This window comes from Vanellus vanellus (genome assembly GCF_965231255.1).
Source record: "Vanellus vanellus genome assembly, chromosome: 2".
Taxonomy (NCBI): Eukaryota; Metazoa; Chordata; class Aves; order Charadriiformes; family Charadriidae; genus Vanellus; species Vanellus vanellus.
In genome coordinates this window covers 118,204,665-118,226,837 of record NC_138906.1, presented here as the reverse complement: position 1 = coordinate 118,226,837, position 22,173 = coordinate 118,204,665, and the positions used below count along the sequence as shown (strand labels likewise).

The window sequence follows — 22,173 nt, the reverse complement described above, 5'->3', positions numbered from 1 at the left end:
TGGAGTCCCCAACATAAGAAGGGCATGGACCTGCTGGAGCATGTCCAGAGGAGAGCCACGAGGATGATCCAAGGTCTGGAGCACCTCTCCTATGAGGACAGGCTGAGAGAGTTGGGGCTGTTCAGCCTGGAGAAGAGAAGGCTCTGGGGAGATCTTATTGCGGCCTTCCAGTACCTAAAGGGGGCCTACAGGAGAGCTGGGGAAGGACTTTTTACTCAGGCATGTAGTGATAGGATGAGGGGGAATGGCTTTAAACTGGAAGAGGGCAGGTTCACTTTGAGGGTGGTAAGGCACTGGAACAGGTTGCCCAGAGAGGTTGTTGAGGCCCCATCCCTGGAGGTGTTCAAGGCCAGGCTGGAGGTGACCTTGGGCAACCTGGTCAAGTAGGAGGTGTCCCTGTCTATGGCAGGGGGGGTTGGAACTCGATGATCTTCAAGGTCCCTTCCAACCTAAACCATTCTATGAGTCTGTATCTTCCAAATTGTGAGATCCCCAGTAACCCCAAAATACACCCTGAGAGAAGTTTCCAAAGGTTAGAGTGGAGATCATTTACAGCACAGCACCAAACCCAATCTTTAGGGGTATTTCCAAACATATTTGCATTAAGCAGCCCCCACACACTTAGGAAATACTGCTGGAACACCACCATTACCAGGAAGTGCATGACTTGGGGAGATTTTTCATTTTTCATTTAGCTGTGCTAGTCATGAGGTGTCACTGACATGCCATGGGCCACCACGTAAGTCATAGAACCATGGAATGGTTGAGGTTGGAAGAAACCTTGAAGATCACCCAGTTCCAACCCCCCTGCCATAGCCGGGACACCTCCCACGAGAGCAGGTTGCTCAAAGCCCCATCCAGCCTGGTCTTGACAGCTCTGGGGATGGGGCATCCACAGCTTCTCCTGGGCAGCCTGCTCCAGTGCCTCACTACCCTCCCAGTAAAGAAGTTCTTCCCAATATCTAATCTAAATTTAGCCTTTTTCAGTTTAAAACCATTACCCCTCGTCCTATCACTAAGTCACTTGGTCAACCCTGGCCTGTCAGCATGCGGCGCTGCCTTCCCCCTTGATTTTGGCAGGCGAGGAGCCTGATAGCAGCGGACGGGGCTTAACGACCAACTCGGGCCCCGGCTAGTGCGAGCCGCCTCAGCCACCGGAATAAGGCCAGGCGGGAAGGGTGTGTGTGTGGGGGGTGGATGGGAAGGCCAGCGCCGGGCCCCCGCTGAGGCAGCGAGGCCCGACCTCCCGCCTCACTGACCGGCCCCGAGAGCGGGCGGGGCACCCACTGCGCATGCACCAACAACATCTCTTCCCTCCCCCCCCCCCTTCCCGACACCCGCCGGAAGTGTCCCGTCTCCGGCGCCGAAGGGGGAGGGGGGACCGGCACGAGCGGCGGGCGGGGCGGGGTTTCTCCAGTGCCCGGATGTGAGCGGGTTTGGGGCTCGGTGCGGCTTCGCCGGGGGACGGGAAGGGGGCGCGAGCCGCCCTGACCTCGGCGCCGCCACCTGCGCGCGCCGCCGCCCCGCCCCATTCCCCTCCCTTCCCTCCTCCCCCCTCCCCTCCTTTCCCCCCCCGCAGCTGGCGAGCCGGGCAGGAGGAGGAGGGCGGCTCGTGCTGCCGGCACGTCTCTGACACTACACTCGCGCGAGGTAAGCGGCCGCCTCGCGCCGGAGGGGGGAGCGGGGGGAGAGGAAGTTTGTGTGTCGGCCTCTCCCCCCCCCCCCCCCCCCCCCCCCCCGTCTGCCAACGACTCCCGTCAACCTTTCGCCCCCTCCCCGCTCTCCCCCACGCCTTCCCGCAGCCCGCCCCGTGACCGGTGGCCCGTCCTGGCGCGGAGAGGTGTCGGTCTGCACCCGGCGCCGGGCCGTAAGGCCGGCGTCTGCCTCCTCGGGCCTGCCCGCCCGGCCGCCGGCCCTGCCCGCCGCCGCCTCCGCGATGGCGGTGGGAGTCAGCGAGCGATAGCCTCTCGCCGACACCTCGCGAGTGGGAGCTGGGGGTGGTGGTGGGGGCGCCCTGCGGGGTACGGCGTCTTCTCCGCAGCCTCCGCTTTACGCCTGCCTTGGCCTGAGGAAGGCTCGGCCGGGTGTAGGGGCTCCCTGCCAGGCCCTGCTCCAGAAGGGTTGTCACGGCGGGGCGCTGAGGCGGATGACACTGGGCCACGCTTGGAGGCCTTCCCTTTTCTTCCTTCCTCTCGAGTTCCGCCGTGGGGTCTCTGCCGGGAGTTGAGGCGCGGGGGCCGCGGGGGTTCTGTCGTGACAGTCAGCGGGGGAGGCTGACGCGCGAGACCCCGGCGCCCTGTCAAGCAGGTCAAGCCCCAGTCTCCGCGCGGGCGGAGGGCTCGACCCTGCTTTAAGGGCTTGAGGGTGTGGGAGTTACGTGCTGCTCTTTTTCCTGTACTTCTTGCACCAAAACCTTTGATTGTTGTGCAGTTCGTTCTTGTACTTCTGTGTCTTCCTTTCCATACTCTGGCTTTACTAGAGGGGACTTCTTCAGGGCAGAAGCTGCCAGTTCTTCAGTGTCTGGAAAAGTCTTTGCTCTGCTGTGCGAAGTATTAGTAGGAAAGAAATTACTATTAAAGAGCTAGTCCTCTTTGTGGGAGGAGAGCATATTTGTCAGTGTCCTGAGAAGAAATACCGGTGAGGGAAGGATTATATTTTCTGTTTTGTACTTGAAAGTCTTTTTTGAGTATGCCATGCTGAGAGTGACAGTGATGTCAGGAAAAAAACGAAGGTCTAGGTGTGTTCAGTGTGTGTCATGGTGCTCTCAAATTCTGAGAGTCAATGGTGTGTTCTAAACTAAGAGAATATAAGACTGAAGACTTATTCAGCAACTAGAGCTTTTATTGTCAGTGTGAGTGGCTGTACTGTGGCTCTGACAGATAGTCTCTGACTAGTGGAAATCCGTAGGCTTGCTAAATGTCACGGCTCGTGAGCCATTAGAAGTAAAGCATACAAATTCTGTTACCTGCTCCTTAGAGAGGGATGTAGAAATAGCACTACAAAAAGTGTTATTAGAGATTTCTTCCCTGGATATGTTCTTGAATTCCATTTCAAATACGAGTTGCTGGTCATGCAGCTTCTTTAAAGGAGAAAGTCAGAAGATAGCACTGGTGTCTGGAATTTGAGAATGATCAGTCTCACGTGGTTAGAAGTGTCTTCATAAAAGAGTGGATAAATGAAAATGGAGTTAAGGACAATTTAAAGTCTGAAAGAAAAGAAAAAGTGCATCTCTACTTTTTCCTTTTGGATAATTACTTACATTCAGCTCTTTTTAATAATTATCTTTTAAATTGTTAGAGAAAGACAGTGTTTTGTCAATACTGGAAGGCTTACTGTAGTTGTAATGAAATGAAAGTTTCTGGTCTGTGTTATACAACTGGTAATTTAAAATTCCTGTTTGACTTTAAAATCTGTTAAATTTAACATCAGATTAGTTAAGGTTTGAAAAGTAATAAAATTTTGCTACAGAAATACTACTTTGTCAGTCTGTCAATGGCAAAAGGTAGTAGATAATTCTTGACCTGAAAAGGTGATTTGGATTTCTGAGCATTGAGTCTTCCAGTAAACTTAATTGTAAAAAGATGTTAGTGAAACTTACCTGAACTATTACTTATGCCATAATAGAAAAATAGTGTCTTTGAATAAGATAGCTTAAAAGTTTCAGAAGCCACAAATAGATGCGAAAGGTATGACCAGCCAAATCTGTGAAGACTTTTTACTGAGAGTCTCTGCTAGTTTTCAGACTCTTGTGCCGATTAACTTCTGTGTCATTGATATAATTCTAGTTCTCATGAAGATGTCATCTTTAACTGCCCAAGGCAAATGTCTCAAATAATGATACTTCCTAGGCTTTCTGTCTCTGATTTTTAGCTTAAGTCATATGAGAAGGAACAGTTATAGGCGGTTGCTGATGCCTATGAAGTTCTGTAGTAGCAGCCACAAAACTTTGCTAGTACAGTCTAATGGATTTATTCACTGTTGCTGTGAGGCACAGGATTGACAGCAGGCCCACTTTTTTGCGGGCTGTGAAAGAGAGCAGCATGCTATTTTTTGGAAGAACGTGAGAGGCTGAGAAACTTCCTTTCAAGTGGTACTATATCTGCCACCTTTTGAAAGGTAAAAGGGTAATGCTTAAGACAGCAAAATGCCAAAAATGGTTGGATATGGAAATAAAATGTGTAGTATTTTTTTTTTAATTGATTATCAAAGAAACTTTAAAACTAGGCAATTTTTGAAGGGATGGAAGAGGGTGGGAATGCCAAAGAGTCTGACAAGGAAGTTAATAAAATGCTTACCACATGAACATTTTATATTTTTCATAGGTGGCATGAAACGTCCTGTTCGTAAGCATATACATGAGGAATGCTCTTGGCACACCTTGATAAGTTACTTTGGCCTAAACATCGATTGCCTCTTGTAAAAACCTGTAAGTAAAATAAATGTAATTTGATTTGAGATTGCTTTGATGATTTGCTTTCTGATCACAGTTAGCATGGTCTGCCTCTAAAAGGAAAAGTGAGTATCAGTTCCCTTGTTTTGTAAAATGGGCAAATCTTTGGTTGTATTAACTGACACAGTAACAACAGTTGACAGAAACTCTAAAACCTGGATCAATTATTTTGTTTTACAGAAATGGCAGCTCAGAAAAGGAAGTCTATGTTAATAGAGCCTTCTGCTAAACGTCCAAAGCTGGACAAGAACAGCAAAGTGTCATCGGCAAAGAAGGAAAAAGAGGTGTCAGATACAAAACATGTCTCAAATAAATCAAAGCCTAATCAGTGTGCAGTGCAGGAGAAAACTGTGCTCAAGACCTCTGTCAAATCAAACAGGTCAGTAACAAAAAAATAAGTAATTGTTCTAGATTATCTTCCTAGACTAAATTAGCGCAGAAACAATCTAAGCAGAATGAATCTGACTTAAAGATACAGCTTGTGCTAATGGGAAGATCAGCCTGAAATCATTGTGATATCTGCTACATGATCTTTCTGTGGAATTATGTTAGTGTCTTGAAATCCAGAAAGACTTCCTCCAAAAAAGGTTCTGAAGCTGAAATAATTTCTATGTAAGCTTATGCTTATTTGAAAGTTGCAAATGTCAACAATTAAAAACTGCTATAGATGTTAAAAAGCATTCATCTGAGGTTCATAGTTCAGTCTTGCCATGCATAAAAACCATAAAGTACTACTCTTAGGAGTAACCAGGTGGAAGTGAAGTGTTTTCAACATGATTCTAGAGAAAATTCTTCTAAAGGTATTGAGGGTGTAAGAGCTACTGTTTTAAAAGAGAAAAGAAAAAAAAGTAAGAGGAAGAGGCTAGTAGGAATGAGAAGAGTCTTATGACAAATTTTACTTTCTGGATGCTGAAAAAATAATTATTTGAATCTTTCAGTGACAATACCAATGAACCTGAACTAGGAATGCGCATGACTACAAGATCATCAGGATTCAACTCGAATACTAAAACAGTACCTGACAAAAAGGTCCAACAGCAGCCTAAATCTACAAAAAATAAGGAGGTATGCCAGAAAAAATCTGTGCAAGAACTTCCTAAGTCAAAATGCGTAACTGCGCCAAATGAGCCAATAATGAGGAGATCACAGAGGCTGCAACAGTTAACACATGTACATGTACCAGCAAGATCCCTGCGCAGCAGAGAAGTTAAAGAAGAAAAAGCTCTTGAATTTAAACGAAGTAGCCAAGCAAAAAAACATACTCGCAGTATCGCGGCAAAAGTACTTAAACCTGCTGGAGAAAAAAAGGAACAGAAAAACACAGAAATAAAGCCAAACAACACAGATAAGGATAAAGAAATACATGTAGAAGTGACCAGCTCTCTGAAAGAGAAAAAGTGTAAAGCAGACAATAAAGATGATGATTCCAACAGTTTTCAGCACAGCCTTCAAGGGTCATCATTACGTCCTGATGAGAGTCTTGAGGAAGTTAAAAAAGACCAAACGGGCCCTGTATCTCCTATTCCTAGCAACACAAGAAAAGGGGAAACAGATTCTCTTAAGCCAAATTCTAAGACAGTAACTAAGGAAAAGCAACAAATACATCAGAACGTAAAAAACAGTACAAAACCAAAAAAGATTTCACAGCCATCTGTAAGTGAAACAAATGTGGCTGATCAACCAGAGAACGATGCGAAATCCAAAAGGGTAAGCATCCTTGAACTTTGTGAAGAAATTGCAGGTGAGATTGAGTCAGATACAGTAGAGGTGAAAAAAGATTCTGCTAATGCTGAGTATAGCAAAACAGAAGAAAAGCATGCCAACATACAGCTTCAACAAAGTGAAATGCTTACTCAGAAAGAACCTAGTCAAAGTACTCAATGCAAACGTTTTTTCCCTAGCAAAAAAGCAATGCCTGTCAAATGCACTCTGAATGGTAGAAATAACTCCTCAAACAAAAACTCTAAATGGACCAAAATTAAATTACTGAAAGCTAGTAACATGAGGCAAGGTAGCTTAAATTCTGCAAATGCCCCTAAGCTTTCTTTGTTAAAAGATTACCCTGAAGTTTCAGAAGCAAGTCAAATGGCTACAGAAGCAGAGCTTTCAAAGGCACAAGGCAAGCTGTCAATAACAGGACTCTCTGAGAATGAAAGTGCAACTTGTGTGCAGGAGAAATCAGATCCTTCATCGGAAAGAGCTGGAGCTAAAGAAGTGACATTAGAAACAAAACAGCCCACAAAGCGAAGTGCAGAAAATGGTTTGTTGCGTAATTTGACAAAACATTTGTGTGAGCCAAGACCAGATGAGGTAAGTCATTTTAATTATGGTGTATGGTGGGAGGGTGTTCTAAATCTGTTCTGTTTTCTGAGAATGCCATGCTGAGAAAGTTTGTTTTAACAATGACTTTATTTTACAGTAACTTAAAATTGTCAAATGTATTCAAGATCCTTTACTGGTGCGTTGCCATAGATGGGATGATAGTAAGATGGAGATTAATCTGTTCCACCCTCCTAAGTTCTGTAGTTAACTAAATGTTGATTGATAAAATTTCCTGCTGGAGTCGGAGATTATACAGATTCATATGAACACTTTTTGATGACTTAAGCTTGCATAGCTGTTCTCTTCTGAAAAGGTGTATTGAAAGAAATGAGAGGAAAAAAGTGTTCTCTATCTGAATGAGCTTCTTTTAAAAATTAAGATTTTAAGCACAAAGGTGTTATATAGGAAGTATTTACAAGCTTATATATAAGATGAAAATGATTTTTTGCAAAATTAATACCACAAACTTCAATATGGACTAGCTAATCATTCACACTTTGTTTGCTTAAAATAATGTAGTAATCAGAAAACTGGTACTGTATTCAAGATGTTAGTTAATACTTAGTTAACTCAGTGATTTTATTAATAGCTTAGAAGCATTAACTAGTTTGTGTTTTTTATTTAATGTTTTCTGTTTTGTTAGAACTTTCGATTACATCTGGAATCCAGTCCAGAAAGTTCTCCAGTAAAGTATGTTACAGCTCCTAAGCCACCAAAACAATTGAAAAAAGAACCTGGAGAAAGTGAACCTCAAGGTAACTGTTTACTACCAACTTTTCCTCTTCTTCTGACCAGTTATATGGGAAGCATAAGTATTCCTTTCAGAGGAGTGCTTCACAGAATAAGGTACAGTTGGTGCAAAACTAAACTTCTGGGATTGGAACTGTTCACCAGGGTTTTCATATTTATTTGTGTCACACCCATGGCTGCTTTAGTAGCAGCAAATGCCCTTTTATCTCTGGGCTGTGTAGTAGGAAAGACAAGTGTCTAATTTTCTACCCAGCTCTGCTTTTAGTGCGTCTGTGTGCATTATGCATGAATATTTTAATGCTTAAATATGCTTCATCTGAGTAAAGGTGAAGCGACAACTTTAAAAAAAACCCAACCAAATCTTTTCCTTTTCCAAGTAATAAAGTAGTAGAACTTCCATATTTCAATTGGGTTCTTCTCTTGGATTGGTTTCTGTTAAGGTTTCTCTTTGAATAAGTATCTGCATTGCTTTCTCCTAAATTGTTTTACATGATCTTGACCAAATGATTAATTTAGTAATCATTCTCCTGTTTTCATTGTCCAGTCTTTATCAGTCTGTGAATGCAGTTTGGTAAACCTTATGACAAGTGTGATGTGAATATTTTGTCTCAAGTACATTTACCTAAGAAATATTATCGATGGATCACTAACATATCTCTTCATTAAATTCCCTCTTAACATTTCATCATTTTGCTTTTGGGTTTTTGGTTTGGGGTTTTTGGTTTGTTTTGAGGTTTGGGTTTTTTATGTTGGTTTGTTTTTTTTTTTTTTTTTAATCTGAACCTGATTTGAGTGCACTGTTAAGAGAATGTAAAAAAAGTTTTTTCTTCCTTTTGCTGTTTTTGATTGTTTCTTTTCCTTAAGTGTTACAGAACACACCTTGGATGGGCACATACTATACATTTGTGATTCTAATATTATACATAAAGCTATTTATATGGGTGTCAGTATAAGCAGATTTAAACTCCTATGTAGTTTCACTGCTGGCCTTGTTTAGCTGCTGGCAAACTGCTCTGCAGAACTGCTGTGGAAATGTTGAAGAAAATTGCATGTTTTTTAAAGTATATATGTAGAAACATTTGAATACTGCCTGAAGGTTGTATCGTTTTTTATTGGCCACAAACAAATTGTAACATTGTCTTGAATATGTTTTTGCAAATCACTGTTTGTGTAGCTCCAGTTTCCTTTGCGACTAAAAACTTTATGATGAAGTTACAATCTCTAATTAATTGTAGGCTTGGCTCCCAAGCAGTTGACGCAAACTTCATTTACAAATCAAACTTCTGAAACTGAGAACAGGTATAGTATTTCATACGTTATGGAATTACAGTAACCTTCCATAGAGTTATGAGAGCTTTTGTTATAAGACTAACTGTTCTGTTGTCTCCCAGCCTCAACTTTCAGTTTCAAATCAGTGATTTGTCCTTTATAAAAATAGAATTTCATTTCACTGTTATTATGGGATGTTTTTATTTTGTTAAGAAAACTATTAAGCAAGATATTTGTAACTGCATGCTTATTTTAAAAAGTAGAGTTTGACAGAGTTGGGAGAACATTTCTAATGGTCTCTTCCTCAAATCAGATGATAACCAGAGAGTATGGGATGGGTTTACTACATGATTTTCATTTGCTGAATTATTTCACTTACTTCTGGAAGACTTTTCTAATCCTTAAATTGTGGGAGTCTTGTATATATTAAATCTCTTTAGGTGGGGAAAAGGGGATTTATTTGGGATTGTTTTGTAATTGCTGTGAAATGGAGTCAGCTGCCATATAAAAAAATGATTCTTGTTCTTACTACTAACTAAATTGTTCTTACAACTAACAGTTCAAACTTATGCTTTATCCTTGATGATGTTGACTGCTGTAGTTTTTGAACAATTGTGACATAGTCTCTGATTTTAGCCAGTTACAAGCTAAATAGAATGATTTCTTTGTACCTGATACCTTAAACAGCAACATAGTTGGCACAGTGGTTAGTATATTGATACCGTTTTCTATAGTCATAATGGAGACAAGAAGAAATGACGTAGTACACTTTCAGTACATCTATCTGGGGCCAGATTAACAATTCTTACTAACCAGCCCTTTTGTACATGTTGTAAAACTCCACTACTATGGAATTTCACAGAAGATGAGTGATAAGATAGATGTAAAGCTAGCTAAATGAATATTTTTAGATTTCTTCAATAAATATTACAATAACTTGGATTTATCATATTTTTGTCCTCATCTGCCAAACAGCTTTATAGTATCTACTCAAATTTATTAACTTCATTAGCTGAACAAGCCCATATTGCTTTACTATTATTTGGGTATATATTTTTCTGGTGAGAGCTTTCTTACCCTGCTTTCTGTATGCTATTCAAGATTTAAGCCATCATTCTTTCTGTGGTACTCTTGCCACAACATAAAGTAATGCCCATATTTACAGCGTAGCTCTCTAGGACTTCGTAAGGAAAGGTTGCAGCAGGAAAAGCCAGACCTTGAAGGTAACTACTTGTGCAAATTTTGGGGAACATGCCAGGAATAAAAAAAGAAGCTATGATTTAGCACAAAAATGCTGTTTTAAAAATGTCTGGCAAGAGCTTTTATTTTTGAAAAAGCTCACTGAATTAACCTGCTACGTCTACTACAGCAGCTGCTACAGTTAAGTGTTTGGCCCTGTATCCTTAGTTGAGAAACAGAAAATATTTAAATACCTAGTTGAAGTACAAGTATTTTTGTGTGTTTTGCTTTGGCGATCTCCACAAGTTTTATCCAAATCTGAAATTAATGTTATTTTTTCCCCTGAATATACTAGCAAGTTTATAGAATAACTTTGTTTTTGAAGCATTATACTACTTTGCAGTGTTTCTTTCAGTCATGACAAGGGGAAACAAACTGAGTGAGAGATTCCAGTGATATCCATCCGTTTATTCCTCAAATCCTCTTCTCGCTCCCTTCCCTGCCAGCCACTAGAAGAGAATAAGTTTGAATTGAATTTGAGAGTTTTATGACATCTGTTTTATATTGCCTGCTTATATTTGTGGGAATATTTGCATGGTCTGCTTTAGCAGCCTGATGTATGATACCTAAAACTAGAAACTGAAACCTTACGTAGGAAATACATAGCATTAGGCACCATCATTTAAGCTCTGAAAATGCTTCAGTTAAATTCTTGTGTTAATGGTTATGACTAACCTACCCCACTTGATTATAATTTTTTTAAAATGTTCTTGTAATTAGGCTAGTCACAAACTGTATTTTCTGGTTAATCCTTTTATTTCCTTATTTTTCCATTAGAATTGCAAATTAAAATATATAGGACTGTGGTTTTGGTGATTAACTTGGATTTCCATCTCGTTAAAATTTAGTTATACTAATCACAATGGCTTTGGGTATCTAGGATGAAATGTATAAGCAGTCCATTTCTTAACATGAAATATATTTATATTTCAAGGCTTCCATTGTCAAATCCTTCATTAGCATCAAAATGCAGTAACTTCCTACCATCTGAGGAACATATTCAGAAGCTAAAAGAAGCAGGAAAAGATGGAGATAAGCAGCTGATCATAGTAAGTAATACCCTTCTAGTAAGGCTTACAGCTTCTTGAAGAAATTACTTTTGAATTTGCAGTGCTGTGTTTTTATGAACTTGTCTAAAAATCATTACTTATACGTACTATTATTGCCATTGTAAATGATTTCTGAAAGTAGAAACTGTACTAGATTGTCATTTAGTATTGATAGAAAAAATGGTGGCAGACAAACATAACATTTAAAGGTGATTCTTGTTACAACAAATTTCTGCATTTTTTAAATAGAATATGTGTTCAGTAAAAATACAGTTGTTTGAGGGAGAATTAACTTGACTTTACTCATATCCAAAATCTCAGTTTCTTAAAACTTCAGAATTATAGGAGGGGGTGCATCTGGCAGATTGTGCGCAAAATTAATATCAACAGATTTATTCCTGCATCATTCAAATGTCCATAAAGATTTTCCTACAGATGCACTCATTTTACCATAATATTTAAGCAGGAATACTAGTTTGGTTATTTGTTCTCGCCCTTTTTTGCTATTAGCAACCAAATGCACGTATCTCTTTTAAAATAAGAAAATGCAAAATGAGATGGAAGAAAGCGACACACAGTCAGTTTTCTATCTTGTGGAATCACACAACTTGATACTGAAAGAATTGGAGGTTTTGGTTGTGTTTTCTTTTGTGTTTTTAATAATCCACACATCAGATAATCCTTGAGAAATGAAAGGCTAGAGCTGGGAAGCTACAGGGGGAGAGGAATCCAGGCCTTTAGGAAGGAGGACTCTGTAGTAAGCTTCTTAAGAAATTACCCCTCTCACGTATATAACTGGTGGTCTTGCTAAATTGCAATTTTTTCATGTAATGGATTATACACATGAAAATATTAATTAAAAGAGAACCAGGTGAATTCTGACCACTGTCTTATTTCCATACTGAAGTATTATAAAATCAAAACTTCTGAGAACTAAATTGATAAACATATCCTTGATTTGCCTAAAGTGATACAAATCTAGGCACTTGAATACCTAGTCACAGAATGGTATATTAACCACATCTAACATTTACAAAGTATTTCAGCTGTTGCCTCTTTGAAACTCATTTTACCAACAGAGTTAAAATGCATGATTAAATATCTTAACTATATTAAAAGGACTGTAAGAATATTCCTTTTCATTTCAGTAAAGCTAACTTAATTTTTGCTCATACAGTAATAGAACTTGACTGAAGAGTTGCGAGGATCTTTTACAAGAAGAAATAGATAATTCTCTTTTTCGCTACCGAAGAGAGGTTGTGTAGCTCTCCTCTGCAGTATTTATACAAAGAGATTTTTAGCAACTTATTGACTATGCTGGTAGTATTCTTGTTTTCAGCCCAAATTAGGAGAGTAGTATTTTTTTTCTCTAGGTATTCAACAGCGAAAATTTTAAGTTATTTACCTAGCAAAATTTTATAATATAAAGAATGGGTCATCAATGAAGAACACTAGGAGAAATGGGAGACCTAGTTTCTTGTTTTCTATGTGTATTTCTGGAACATGCAAGTGAGCGCTGTATTTACTTTCATATTTAAAAATTAACAGCTTCATAATATGTAATATATTTCAGCCCTTCATACAGGTCTAATTCACTTTGATTTTATTGAGTTCAGAGTAGGCTTTCTATTGTGTTGAAAGGGCATTTTGGTAATGCCTGTGGTTCTCTTTACCAAGAAATATTAGGTAAGGTATTGCTCTGTTATTCTTTTACCTAGGGGAAAACTGCCTTTAGCATTGTCAAATCATATAGAGGAACCCAAATATTTGTTAAGCCATTTTGTAAAATACTATCCTTGACATTAGTTACTGTGGAGACGAGCTATAGTTATGTCTGGAATAGTTTGTGCTAGCATCTGGAGGGGAAAAATCATTAAATTGACTTCTAAACTACCAGACTGCTCTTACAAATAGTCAAAAGACTGGGGTTTAAATGCATGTAATGAAATAAGGTACATTGGTACATTTAGTAATTAATAGTTTTGTTTGCAAGACTTTCAAAGGTGTTTATGTACTTCTATAATGATCCTCTGAGAACAGAGAAAAGATTAATTTGGTTTAAGAGCTGTTCAGATTGAAATTTCTCCTGTACAGAGAGGAGTCTTACTACACACAGCCAAATCACTTAAATTAGCATTTATAGTGCCTGTAAAAAAATTTTATGTTTAATAGCTAGAACTCATTTTTATTTCAAGTTTCTGGGGCATTGTATTAAGAGAAGCAGTTTCATTATTTTTCTTTACCTTGAGCAAAGTTGGGAAGTCATGCTCTTATTCTTAGCAAGGAATGTTTAACTTGTACTTTTTTACACTTTTATAAAGGTTAAATGCCTGAAAGGTGCAGTTTTGGCCTCTCTACTGTGAGATCTGATTCTTTTGGAGATCTGTCAAGCTAGCCTATCTTAATGTATGTACAGAATCCTTTTCTTTTTGTAACCAAAGCAGAAAAACTAGTTGGGCTTAGTTTGACTCGCCACATGATACACTATCTTTGTTTAGCTGTGTTTTTTGCTATTGAGTTTTCCTAGTCTTTTGTATTTAAGTTTGACATCTGTCCTTTTAATTGCCTTTACAGTATCTGAGGCTGAGAGTCTGTGATGTTACAATACTGTGTGTGTATTCTAACCTTTTAATTTCCTGAGCTATATTTAGAGAGGTGTTATGGTAAAACTAGTCTTTGTTTCTCAGGATATGCTTTCTTCTTTTATATTTAATCCTTAAAGATGTATCTTACCTTCCTTCTCCTATATGATTGCTATAATGAATAGATTAATTTTCTATTTTTCTTAAGTAATACAATCTTTAACAAGCTTTAAGGCTTAGCTGTAACAGAACTAAAATAATACAACTTCTGTTTGCAGAAGAAATATTATTAGTTGTACTTGCACTATTCTCTTGGTGCACATCATGTAGTTATCTGAACAGCTTTCAAACATAAAATTATCTTCATTTTGTAGAGATACAACTTAGACAAAAGATGAGTTGTTTCTGTTTCCTTCAGATTTGCTTGCTGTCACACATCTTAAAAAGCAAGTCTCTTCAGAGCATAGAACTTCAGCTGAAAACAGCAAGGAATCTAGTCTGCAACAAACTTTGTAAAACAAACAGTGACAGGAAACAATGGCATTCGAAGTGATATGCAAAGATTTAGATTCAGACCAAGGAGAGTATGATCTGTTTTTCTGGAGGAAAGAAATTAAGATTGAGGCTAAAAATACTTTGTTCCAAATCCATGACTTGGTGTTTAAAGAAGCAGTCTCTGCTGAATATTTGTGAGCTGTACCTTCTTACACTTCATTTAAATGTTCAGTTGGTAGGTTGACAGGTTATGTTAAGCTCCATGTTGGAAGTTTTGTAGAGCAGTGCACTAAAATTGTTCTGTACTTTCCAAGTACTTGAATCTGATGTGCAAATATGAGAACTTGAATATGAAATAATCTGTTCCTTTAACTTGGAAAGAAATACAAATGTGCAAAGCATATGTTTTCAATTTTCATAAAATGAGATATGTTTTACATCCAAGACAAGGAAAAGTCAGTTGTTTGCTTCTTGTAAAAATTCTACTTGCCTGCCAGATCTAGGACAAAATTTGACCATAAGAATAGGAATTAATAAAAGCATTAATGCTACAAAGAAATGTTCTAAATAATGACCCATGAAGTACAGGGATACTTCTTCCATTTTATGCCAGTAGAGACATGTTCCTTTGAAAATTGAACTATTCTTTTGAAAATGATATTCATCAATTTGAGGAAAGAACACGTAAAAAGAATAAACAGCAAAACCAAGTCACTGAAGTGGTAAAAAGATAGTAGAGAGTTACAGAGGCTTTTCTGCCTTTCTAGAGATCTGAGTTAATGCCTGGATGCAAGCAAACATGATTAAATGTAGATCTCTTTCTAATTAGCAGCAAATGTACGGATCGGATTGTTTGATGGAAGATACTTTTGATTCCAAGGTTTGAATTGGTACTATATGTGGAAGTAATGTGCAGGCTAATCCAGTTTACACATTTGGATATCATATTTGAATTTTTCCTTACATATATTTGGGTTAAACTTGAATCTAGTTTACTGTATGGCTGAAATAGGTAATATATGAAAGCAATATTTTGATTTAAGCGGAAAACACAATCCTCCGTGGAAATAATAAGTGTAAAAGTGATTTCTTATAAGCCTGAAGAAGGTTGCATAATGATCATTTGAAATTGCTGTTTTCTTCCTTAAACTGGTGTAGTCCAGTTGGCAATTTCTGTGAAGAATTGGAAGACACCTTTTGAGCAATGTTTTGTTGTTCACATTACTTAAGTACTGCCTCTTTTCTTTCCTGTAATCTCAGTAAAAACAAGGCGGTGGTTACTGCATAAGTGACTGGGGAGGGAGTTTGGTAGTTGAGAGCAGTCACTCTTCCTTTCTTCCCACACAAACCTTACCCTTTGGGACAGCTCTGCTCTTAGGGGGACAGTAATGGCCATCCTTTCTTATTGTCACTCCTGCCCATTTGTACTTCACTACAGCAACCTAGCTTTCTCTAGTAAATTCAGGTGGGTTGTGCTTGGTGTCTTTTGTCCTGAAGGTGAGAATGTTTTGTAAAGTTAGCTGGGGACCTGATACAGGGATTCAGGCACCAAGGCTACTAACATTGTGTTGTGGGTTAACGCTGTCAGGCATCGAAGCACTGTGCTGTTGTTCGCTCCCTCCACCCAAGTAGGGTGGGGGAGAAAACTCATAGGTTGATAGAAGGACAGTTTAATAGGTAAAGCAAAAGCTGTGTGCGCAAGCAAAGCAAAAGAAGGAATTCATTCACTACTGCCCATCGGCTTGGCTTGCAGGTGTGTAGCCATCTCCAGGAAAGCAGGGCTCTATCATGTGTAACAGTTGGGAAGACAAATGCTGTAACTCCAAAAATCCTCCCCTTCCTCCCTCTTTCCCCCAGCTTTTATTGCTCAGCATGATGCCATGCCATGTGGTATGGGATACCCTCTGGTCAGTCGGGGTGAGCTGTCCCGGCTCCGTCCCATCTTAACTTCTTGTGCACCCCCAGCCTGCTTGCTGGTGGGGTGGTGTGAGAAGCAGAAAAGTCCTTGACGCTGTGTAAGTACTGCTCAGCAATAGCTGAAACATCCCTGTATTATCAACACTGTTTTGGTCACAAATCTAAAACATAATACCATAACAGCTGCTGTGAAGGAAATTAACCTTATCCCAGCCAAAACCAGTATACATTGGAACACTCCGTAATATTCTTGAATAATGTTTTTATATGGGTTGCAAAGGGATTAATTGTCCATTGTAAATAGTGTGCAGGTTTGTTTTTTAACTTTGTATTTTTTCATATTGCTTTAGCTAATGACCAGTGAGGTTATAATTTCATTATGTATAATGACCCTCCATTTTCATTTTTCAAATATGTTAAATAAAATTAGATACATCACAGTTATGAAAGTTTCAAGTTGATTTATATACTTTGGCTAAAATAGTTTTTCAGAAAGATGTGTAGGGGTGACATGTTTGGGTTTTTTTGCTTGGTTGTTTGGGGTTTTTTTGTTAAATTCCACAGTATGAATTTTGAAGTGAAACTTGTTTCCGAGTTGGGTCATGTCTTCTGATCCTCCTGGTCAGCAAGGGGATCTGCCCATCAGCTTCCAGTCTTGAATGGATCTTTCGTTGAAATAGCATTCTTTGACCTTTTCATTTTCTGTGGAGAGCCCAAAAATCTTTGTGGTGTTTCTTCCTGCTCTTCTTGTATTTCCTTTCCAGCCTGCCTGTTTCTATGGCTGGGTTTTATTCTTTGTTCTGTGAAAAGACTAGAGGAAAAAATAATATTCCTCTAACACTAGGTAATCAAGAAGGGGAGGTGACCTAATCTGTGCCTGGAGAGAGAGAGAAAGGAAGAGAAAAAAAAAAAAAAAAAGGGATCCCCTTTTCATCTCCTACAGAGGCACCAAATGCCTTTTTTGCTTGCAGGGCTCCTTATTCCACATATGGAGGATCAGCAGACATGCACCTTCTCAAAGAAGATATTGGTAAGACTTTTCTTTCTGTCTAACACAGAATTAAGAAACCCTTCTGGAGATGAAGGCAACATTGTCTCAATATTCAATTACAGTGAGCCTTGAAACATCACATATCCTGTGCTTATATTATTGAGGATTGCCTGAGATGTCAGGAATGCTTAGTTACCATCTACACATGCAGAATTTGCTTAGGGAATAAAAGTATCCTTGCTCTTTATTGTTACTGTTTAGAAAATTGAGCTTTAAATAGAGTAACACATTCTTCTGCCTACAACTCCATGTTTTCTTAAATATTGCTCTGAAAAGCAAAGAGCTCTGAGAGACAAACCTCTTCTAGTTTGTGACAAGTCGACAGTTTATTCTCCAGTACCCAGTATATAATGTTTGCCAAGAAGAAATATTTTTACCCCAAAATCCCAGTTTTAAGTTTTTATTTACTCTCATATGTGGTGCATAAGGTGTTCTTGGGTGGTGTGGGTTTTTTGGGTGGGTTTTTGGTTTTGTGTTTTTTTTTATTCCTCCCTCCCTATTAGGAAGGACTGACAACTCTTAATGCAGTATTGTTGTTTGGGAGCACTTTTTCCATCTTGATGCATGCCCTTTCCACTTTTGCTTATGCCATGACATCAGGTTCAAAATAGTCGGATTATATAGATGTTTTATTAAAGTACAAAAATGCATTCTTCATAATTCCTGACTTTATTTTGCATGTCTTGGTTTGGGTTGTTGTTTTTTTTTTTTTTTTTTTTATATTTGTTGTAGTCTGCACTGGATTTACAAAGCTGCTGTGGTTTTGTGCTTTTTTTTTTTTTCTGAAGCATTATGTCCTGCGGTGTGGCTTTGAAATAATACTTCAGTTACACAAAAAGGCTATCTTCTTTACTACCCTCAGGTTGCTGTAAAGTGTTTGCTAAAATGTATAGTCAGCATTTGTTAGGACTACAGAGTTCAAAAGTTTGTTTTAGATACTACAATATGTTTTTTCTGATATTTGCATAATAGGTTTTTAATATTAACCTGCGTGTGTAACCTGTTGATACAACTGAATGCATGTAAAAATTGTAATATCAGTGAAATCCTTAAAAAAAACCCCAAAACACCCCCCACAACCCACTGATCCCAGCAACATACAAGAAAGTCAGACTGTAAAATACAGTATGGCAGTACTATTCCAGGGGAATTACCTGTTCCTGGAGAGATGCAAAACAGCATATGTATTTACAAGGCAAGATGGCATGAGCTAAGGAGCCTAACAACTTTTGAGGATATTCTTGCCCCATATTTTTTGGTGACTTCCTACATAGCTAGGCCTTTTTTTGGCTTGAGACTTTTGGTAGTAAACTAATAGATACTTTAGCTTAAATACCTTTAGCTTCTTGATCATTTGAACAGAAATTCTTTCATGAGACTTACTGCAGTACTTATACATGCTAAATATTTTAAAAGTTGCTTTATGTAGCTGATATTCTAATTTACGTGTCTTATTTTTTTAAGTATATTCTAAGCATCAAAGTAGGCTTCCTCTTCGTTTTTCCTACCCTAGATATAGGGCATTATGTGTTCCATCTTCAAGATAGGAATTACTAAGTTCGGTTCAATTGGTCCATCTTAAGATAATTGCCATACATCATCCTTCCTGCTGAACTGCCTTTTTTCACCTTCCATGTATAAACCCTGGAAATGCAGTATATTTCTGGTGGCCAGATGAGTACTTTGTTTTGAACTATACTGCTGATTTAAAGGAATTCTTCAGATAAAATGTGTTGGATTTAATTTTTACACCTTTAGAAACCTCATCTTATTCTGACTTGGCAAATCTAACCTCAGGGTTCATTTTTCCTTTTTCCTTCAGAAAATTAATACGCGCATGTTTCTCCTTCTGTATACAGTAGGAACGTATAAATTAACCTACAGTTAAAGCAATAGCTTCTCAGATTCAGCTTCTTTCTCTTTGTTGAGTTCCGTATATGTGCTCTTAAAGAGAAGTTTAACTCTTCAGTTTGCCTGGCCAATTGTACCTTTAGTCTCTTCTTGCAAAGAAACTGATACCTACATTTTAGATTTCACTAACGACTGCTTGAAATAAGTTGCTGTTGTGTGGAGAACTAAGCTATCATCTAGCTCTTAGACATACTTAAACATATCTTTGAAGATGGAAGAAGTAAGAAATTATTCGTAAACACTTTTGCTATGTTGCAAAATGTTTTCTTCTGTAAAGTAGGCTTTTTTACTATGAATATTTTCAGCACTTAGAAAATGCAATTAAGTTCAGGTGATCTGTTTTCTTGCAAATTGTGCATTTTCAATTTGTGCACACAGATAAATTCCCTTTTAAAAAACACCTTCAAGTCGTCTTTTGCTTACACAATATCCTATTTTATACTCTAAAATAACTTTTTGTTTATTATTTGAGATATATGTTGAAATAGATTAAAAGTGACATTTATTGCTGCTTATATAAACTCAATTTCCAAATGTAGTTAAAGAAAAATATAATGTATTTGAGCATTAAGCCATAACTTAACATGTGCTTTTTTTGGTAGAGACTTCAACCTAACTAGTATTCTTCTGCTCTTTGCAAAAAGCACCCCCTGCACCAGACATTTCACTCCTTATTAGGCACTAACTTTTTCCTCTGAACGTACTTCAAAATTAGCAACACTGTTTTAATGAATAAATAGCAAAGCAATAGGTACTGAGTAGTGCCCCGAATTTGGTAATAGTTGGTTATAGAGTAGGAGAATAACCTAAAGGTTCATGAGTAAAATGGTATGATCTTCCATTTGGATTGTAGCTGCTATCCAGTGTCTGAAAAATAAAAGTGATGAACCATAAGCAATTAAGATAGCGTGTAAAACATCATACTTAGCTGTTTAAAATTAATAGTTAAAGCTTAAGCCCTGGGAGCATATTAAGTGAGACTTTTTGTCAATGAAGAGAGGGATAAAAAACCTGAATGTTACTTGCTTGCTTTGAAGTATTTAGTTTTCGTAAAAACCTAAAAGGTAGTAATCAGCTGCTGCAGATGTATTGCTGATCTTAATGATTATTTCCGTAACTTTTTTTTATAATGTCCTTCCAAACATTCAGGAAAATAGCTCACCTTTGGCCCACCTCAAAGCAATTCACAACCAAAAGGCAGGCAGCAGTGGGAATTTTCTTTGTGGAAGATGATTATGTTTACTGCAAATAGGGTAACAAAGGAAGAATTCTGTTCTTTGTATTTCATAAAATAAAAGAGAAGGCATTTGTTCAAAAGTAATGGGGGTGGAGCTAATTTTAATTTTAGGTATCGTTTGCTCTGTGATTGCTGCCTGTGCCTTTTGAGGCTGTATGGGTTTTTGAAAGATGGAATTCTAAATGCTGTACTTGTTCTTTTTCCTGTTTCACTCAATTTTAGCCTCTGTGTTGAGTTTCCAGAAGAGAAGTTATAAAAGGCATGTCTGATTAGATGAAAGTTCTGTTAAACTGTATTTACTGTGCTTGCAATTGAAAAATACCTTTCTTTTTTTTCTTTTTCTCTTAAATAGGATGCAGGACAGAAGAGATTTGGTGCTATTTCCTGTAATATTTGTGGAATGCTTTACACTGCGTCAAATCCAGAGGATGAAACCCAACATCTGCTATTTCATAACCAGTTCATAAGTGCTGTCAAATATGTGGTAAGAAAACCTTATATTTTTAAAGGCATATGCGATATCTTTTATTTGCTGTGTACTAGTTACAATTTCTATTCATTAAGCTGTGGTTTAATAGCTTAGTATCGCAGTAGACCATTAATAATCCACTTTGGCAAATAAATTTTTTAAGAGCTGTGGTGGACAGGTTATATGTAATGTATAAAAATATTTAGTAGGATAGTGGTGTTTCATTGCCATTGTGTTCTTTCTGTTACAATTCCCTTATCTTGGGGAGGTGAGGGTTGTAACAGAAAACAAAGGAATGTCACTGTTCTGAAAGCGCTAAATACAGGTTTCAGTACAACTGGTGTTTGCAGTGGTTGGTTTAATAGTCAGATAAAGAGCTGATTGTACTGTTTTTGTAATTGTGTAATCTTACATGACTTCCAAATTACTTTTTCTCAATTGTGTGTAATTTTAAGAGAGACTCCCTAGGAATCCAGCTGATACAACTTCATAGTATATTGAAACTTTACTGAATTTATAGTGTGATTGTAATCTTTAAGCATAAAGTCCAAAGTATTATTCTGTAACTTTATTATATGTGCTGTATCTGAGTATATCTCATATTAAAGCTCAGATTTGAAAAAAAAAAAATATGTACAATTTAAAGTATAATGTAAAATCAGCTATTTACACTAGCTGATATTACAAGACCTGTAGGAAATGCCTGTTCACATGTCTGAAATCCAGAATAGAATCCACAAAGTCTATTTTCTTTATCACACATGTTACCTTCAGTACTCTACACTCGAGTAGATAAGACCTCCAGGATAACTGAACTGAGGCCACCAATTCATTTCATGTAGGTACCAAATGGCTTTTGGGCTACTCTTAAATCTCAAGCTCAATTTTATCCCACTGTTTACAAATATAAAGATGTATCTTCATAGTTTCAAACACTTTAGCTATCTTGTAAATATAGTTCTGGAATTTGTTCTCTTTGTTAATTTTTGCTGAATAATCCAGACATTTTGAAAGATCTGTTCTGGTACACATTAGCTACATTGTAGGGTGAGACTGGGCAGAAGGTGTGATGAAATGCAATACACTATAATGGCAGCATATAATGCGTTTCCCATTTTATTCCTGTTTGTCCTCCCTCCCCGCCCACCAAGTACTTTTACATCTTTAACGTTACGAAAGATGTAAACATAATTTGCAGAAGATGGTGTTAGTTCTTTTGGACAGAAACTGGCAGATGAGTTCAACGTTTACTTAAAGCTGCTATGTTCACATAGACAGGAAACTGCACTGAAGTTTGAATGTTTTCAAAGTTGAAAGAGCTGAACTTTATCACTTGTATGTATGTCTAGAGTAACAACACGATTAACATAAAAGTGAAAGAGCAGACTGCCTTAAACTAGTTTTAAATAACTACGTATAAAGTTAGGTATGC

At 38.1% G+C, this 22,173-nt stretch overlaps 1 protein-coding gene across 1 annotated transcript in view; it reads left to right on the top strand.

The window, feature by feature from the left end:
• Positions 1–1,355: 1,355 nt before the first annotated feature.
• ESCO1 (establishment of sister chromatid cohesion N-acetyltransferase 1) overlaps positions 1,356–22,173 on the top strand; it is a 33,848-nt gene continuing 13,030 nt past the window's right edge. Inside the window, exons 1-8 of the mRNA XM_082499430.1 lie at positions 1,356–1,650; positions 4,323–4,426; positions 4,631–4,829; positions 5,389–6,760; positions 7,416–7,527; positions 8,758–8,821; positions 10,965–11,079; positions 20,625–20,756. Of these exons, the coding sequence (XP_082355556.1) occupies positions 4,633–4,829; positions 5,389–6,760; positions 7,416–7,527; positions 8,758–8,821; positions 10,965–11,079; positions 20,625–20,756 (1,992 nt within the window). The 5' untranslated portion in view covers positions 1,356–1,650; positions 4,323–4,426; positions 4,631–4,632. The remainder of the gene's footprint in view (positions 1,651–4,322; positions 4,427–4,630; positions 4,830–5,388; positions 6,761–7,415; positions 7,528–8,757; positions 8,822–10,964; positions 11,080–20,624; positions 20,757–22,173) is intronic.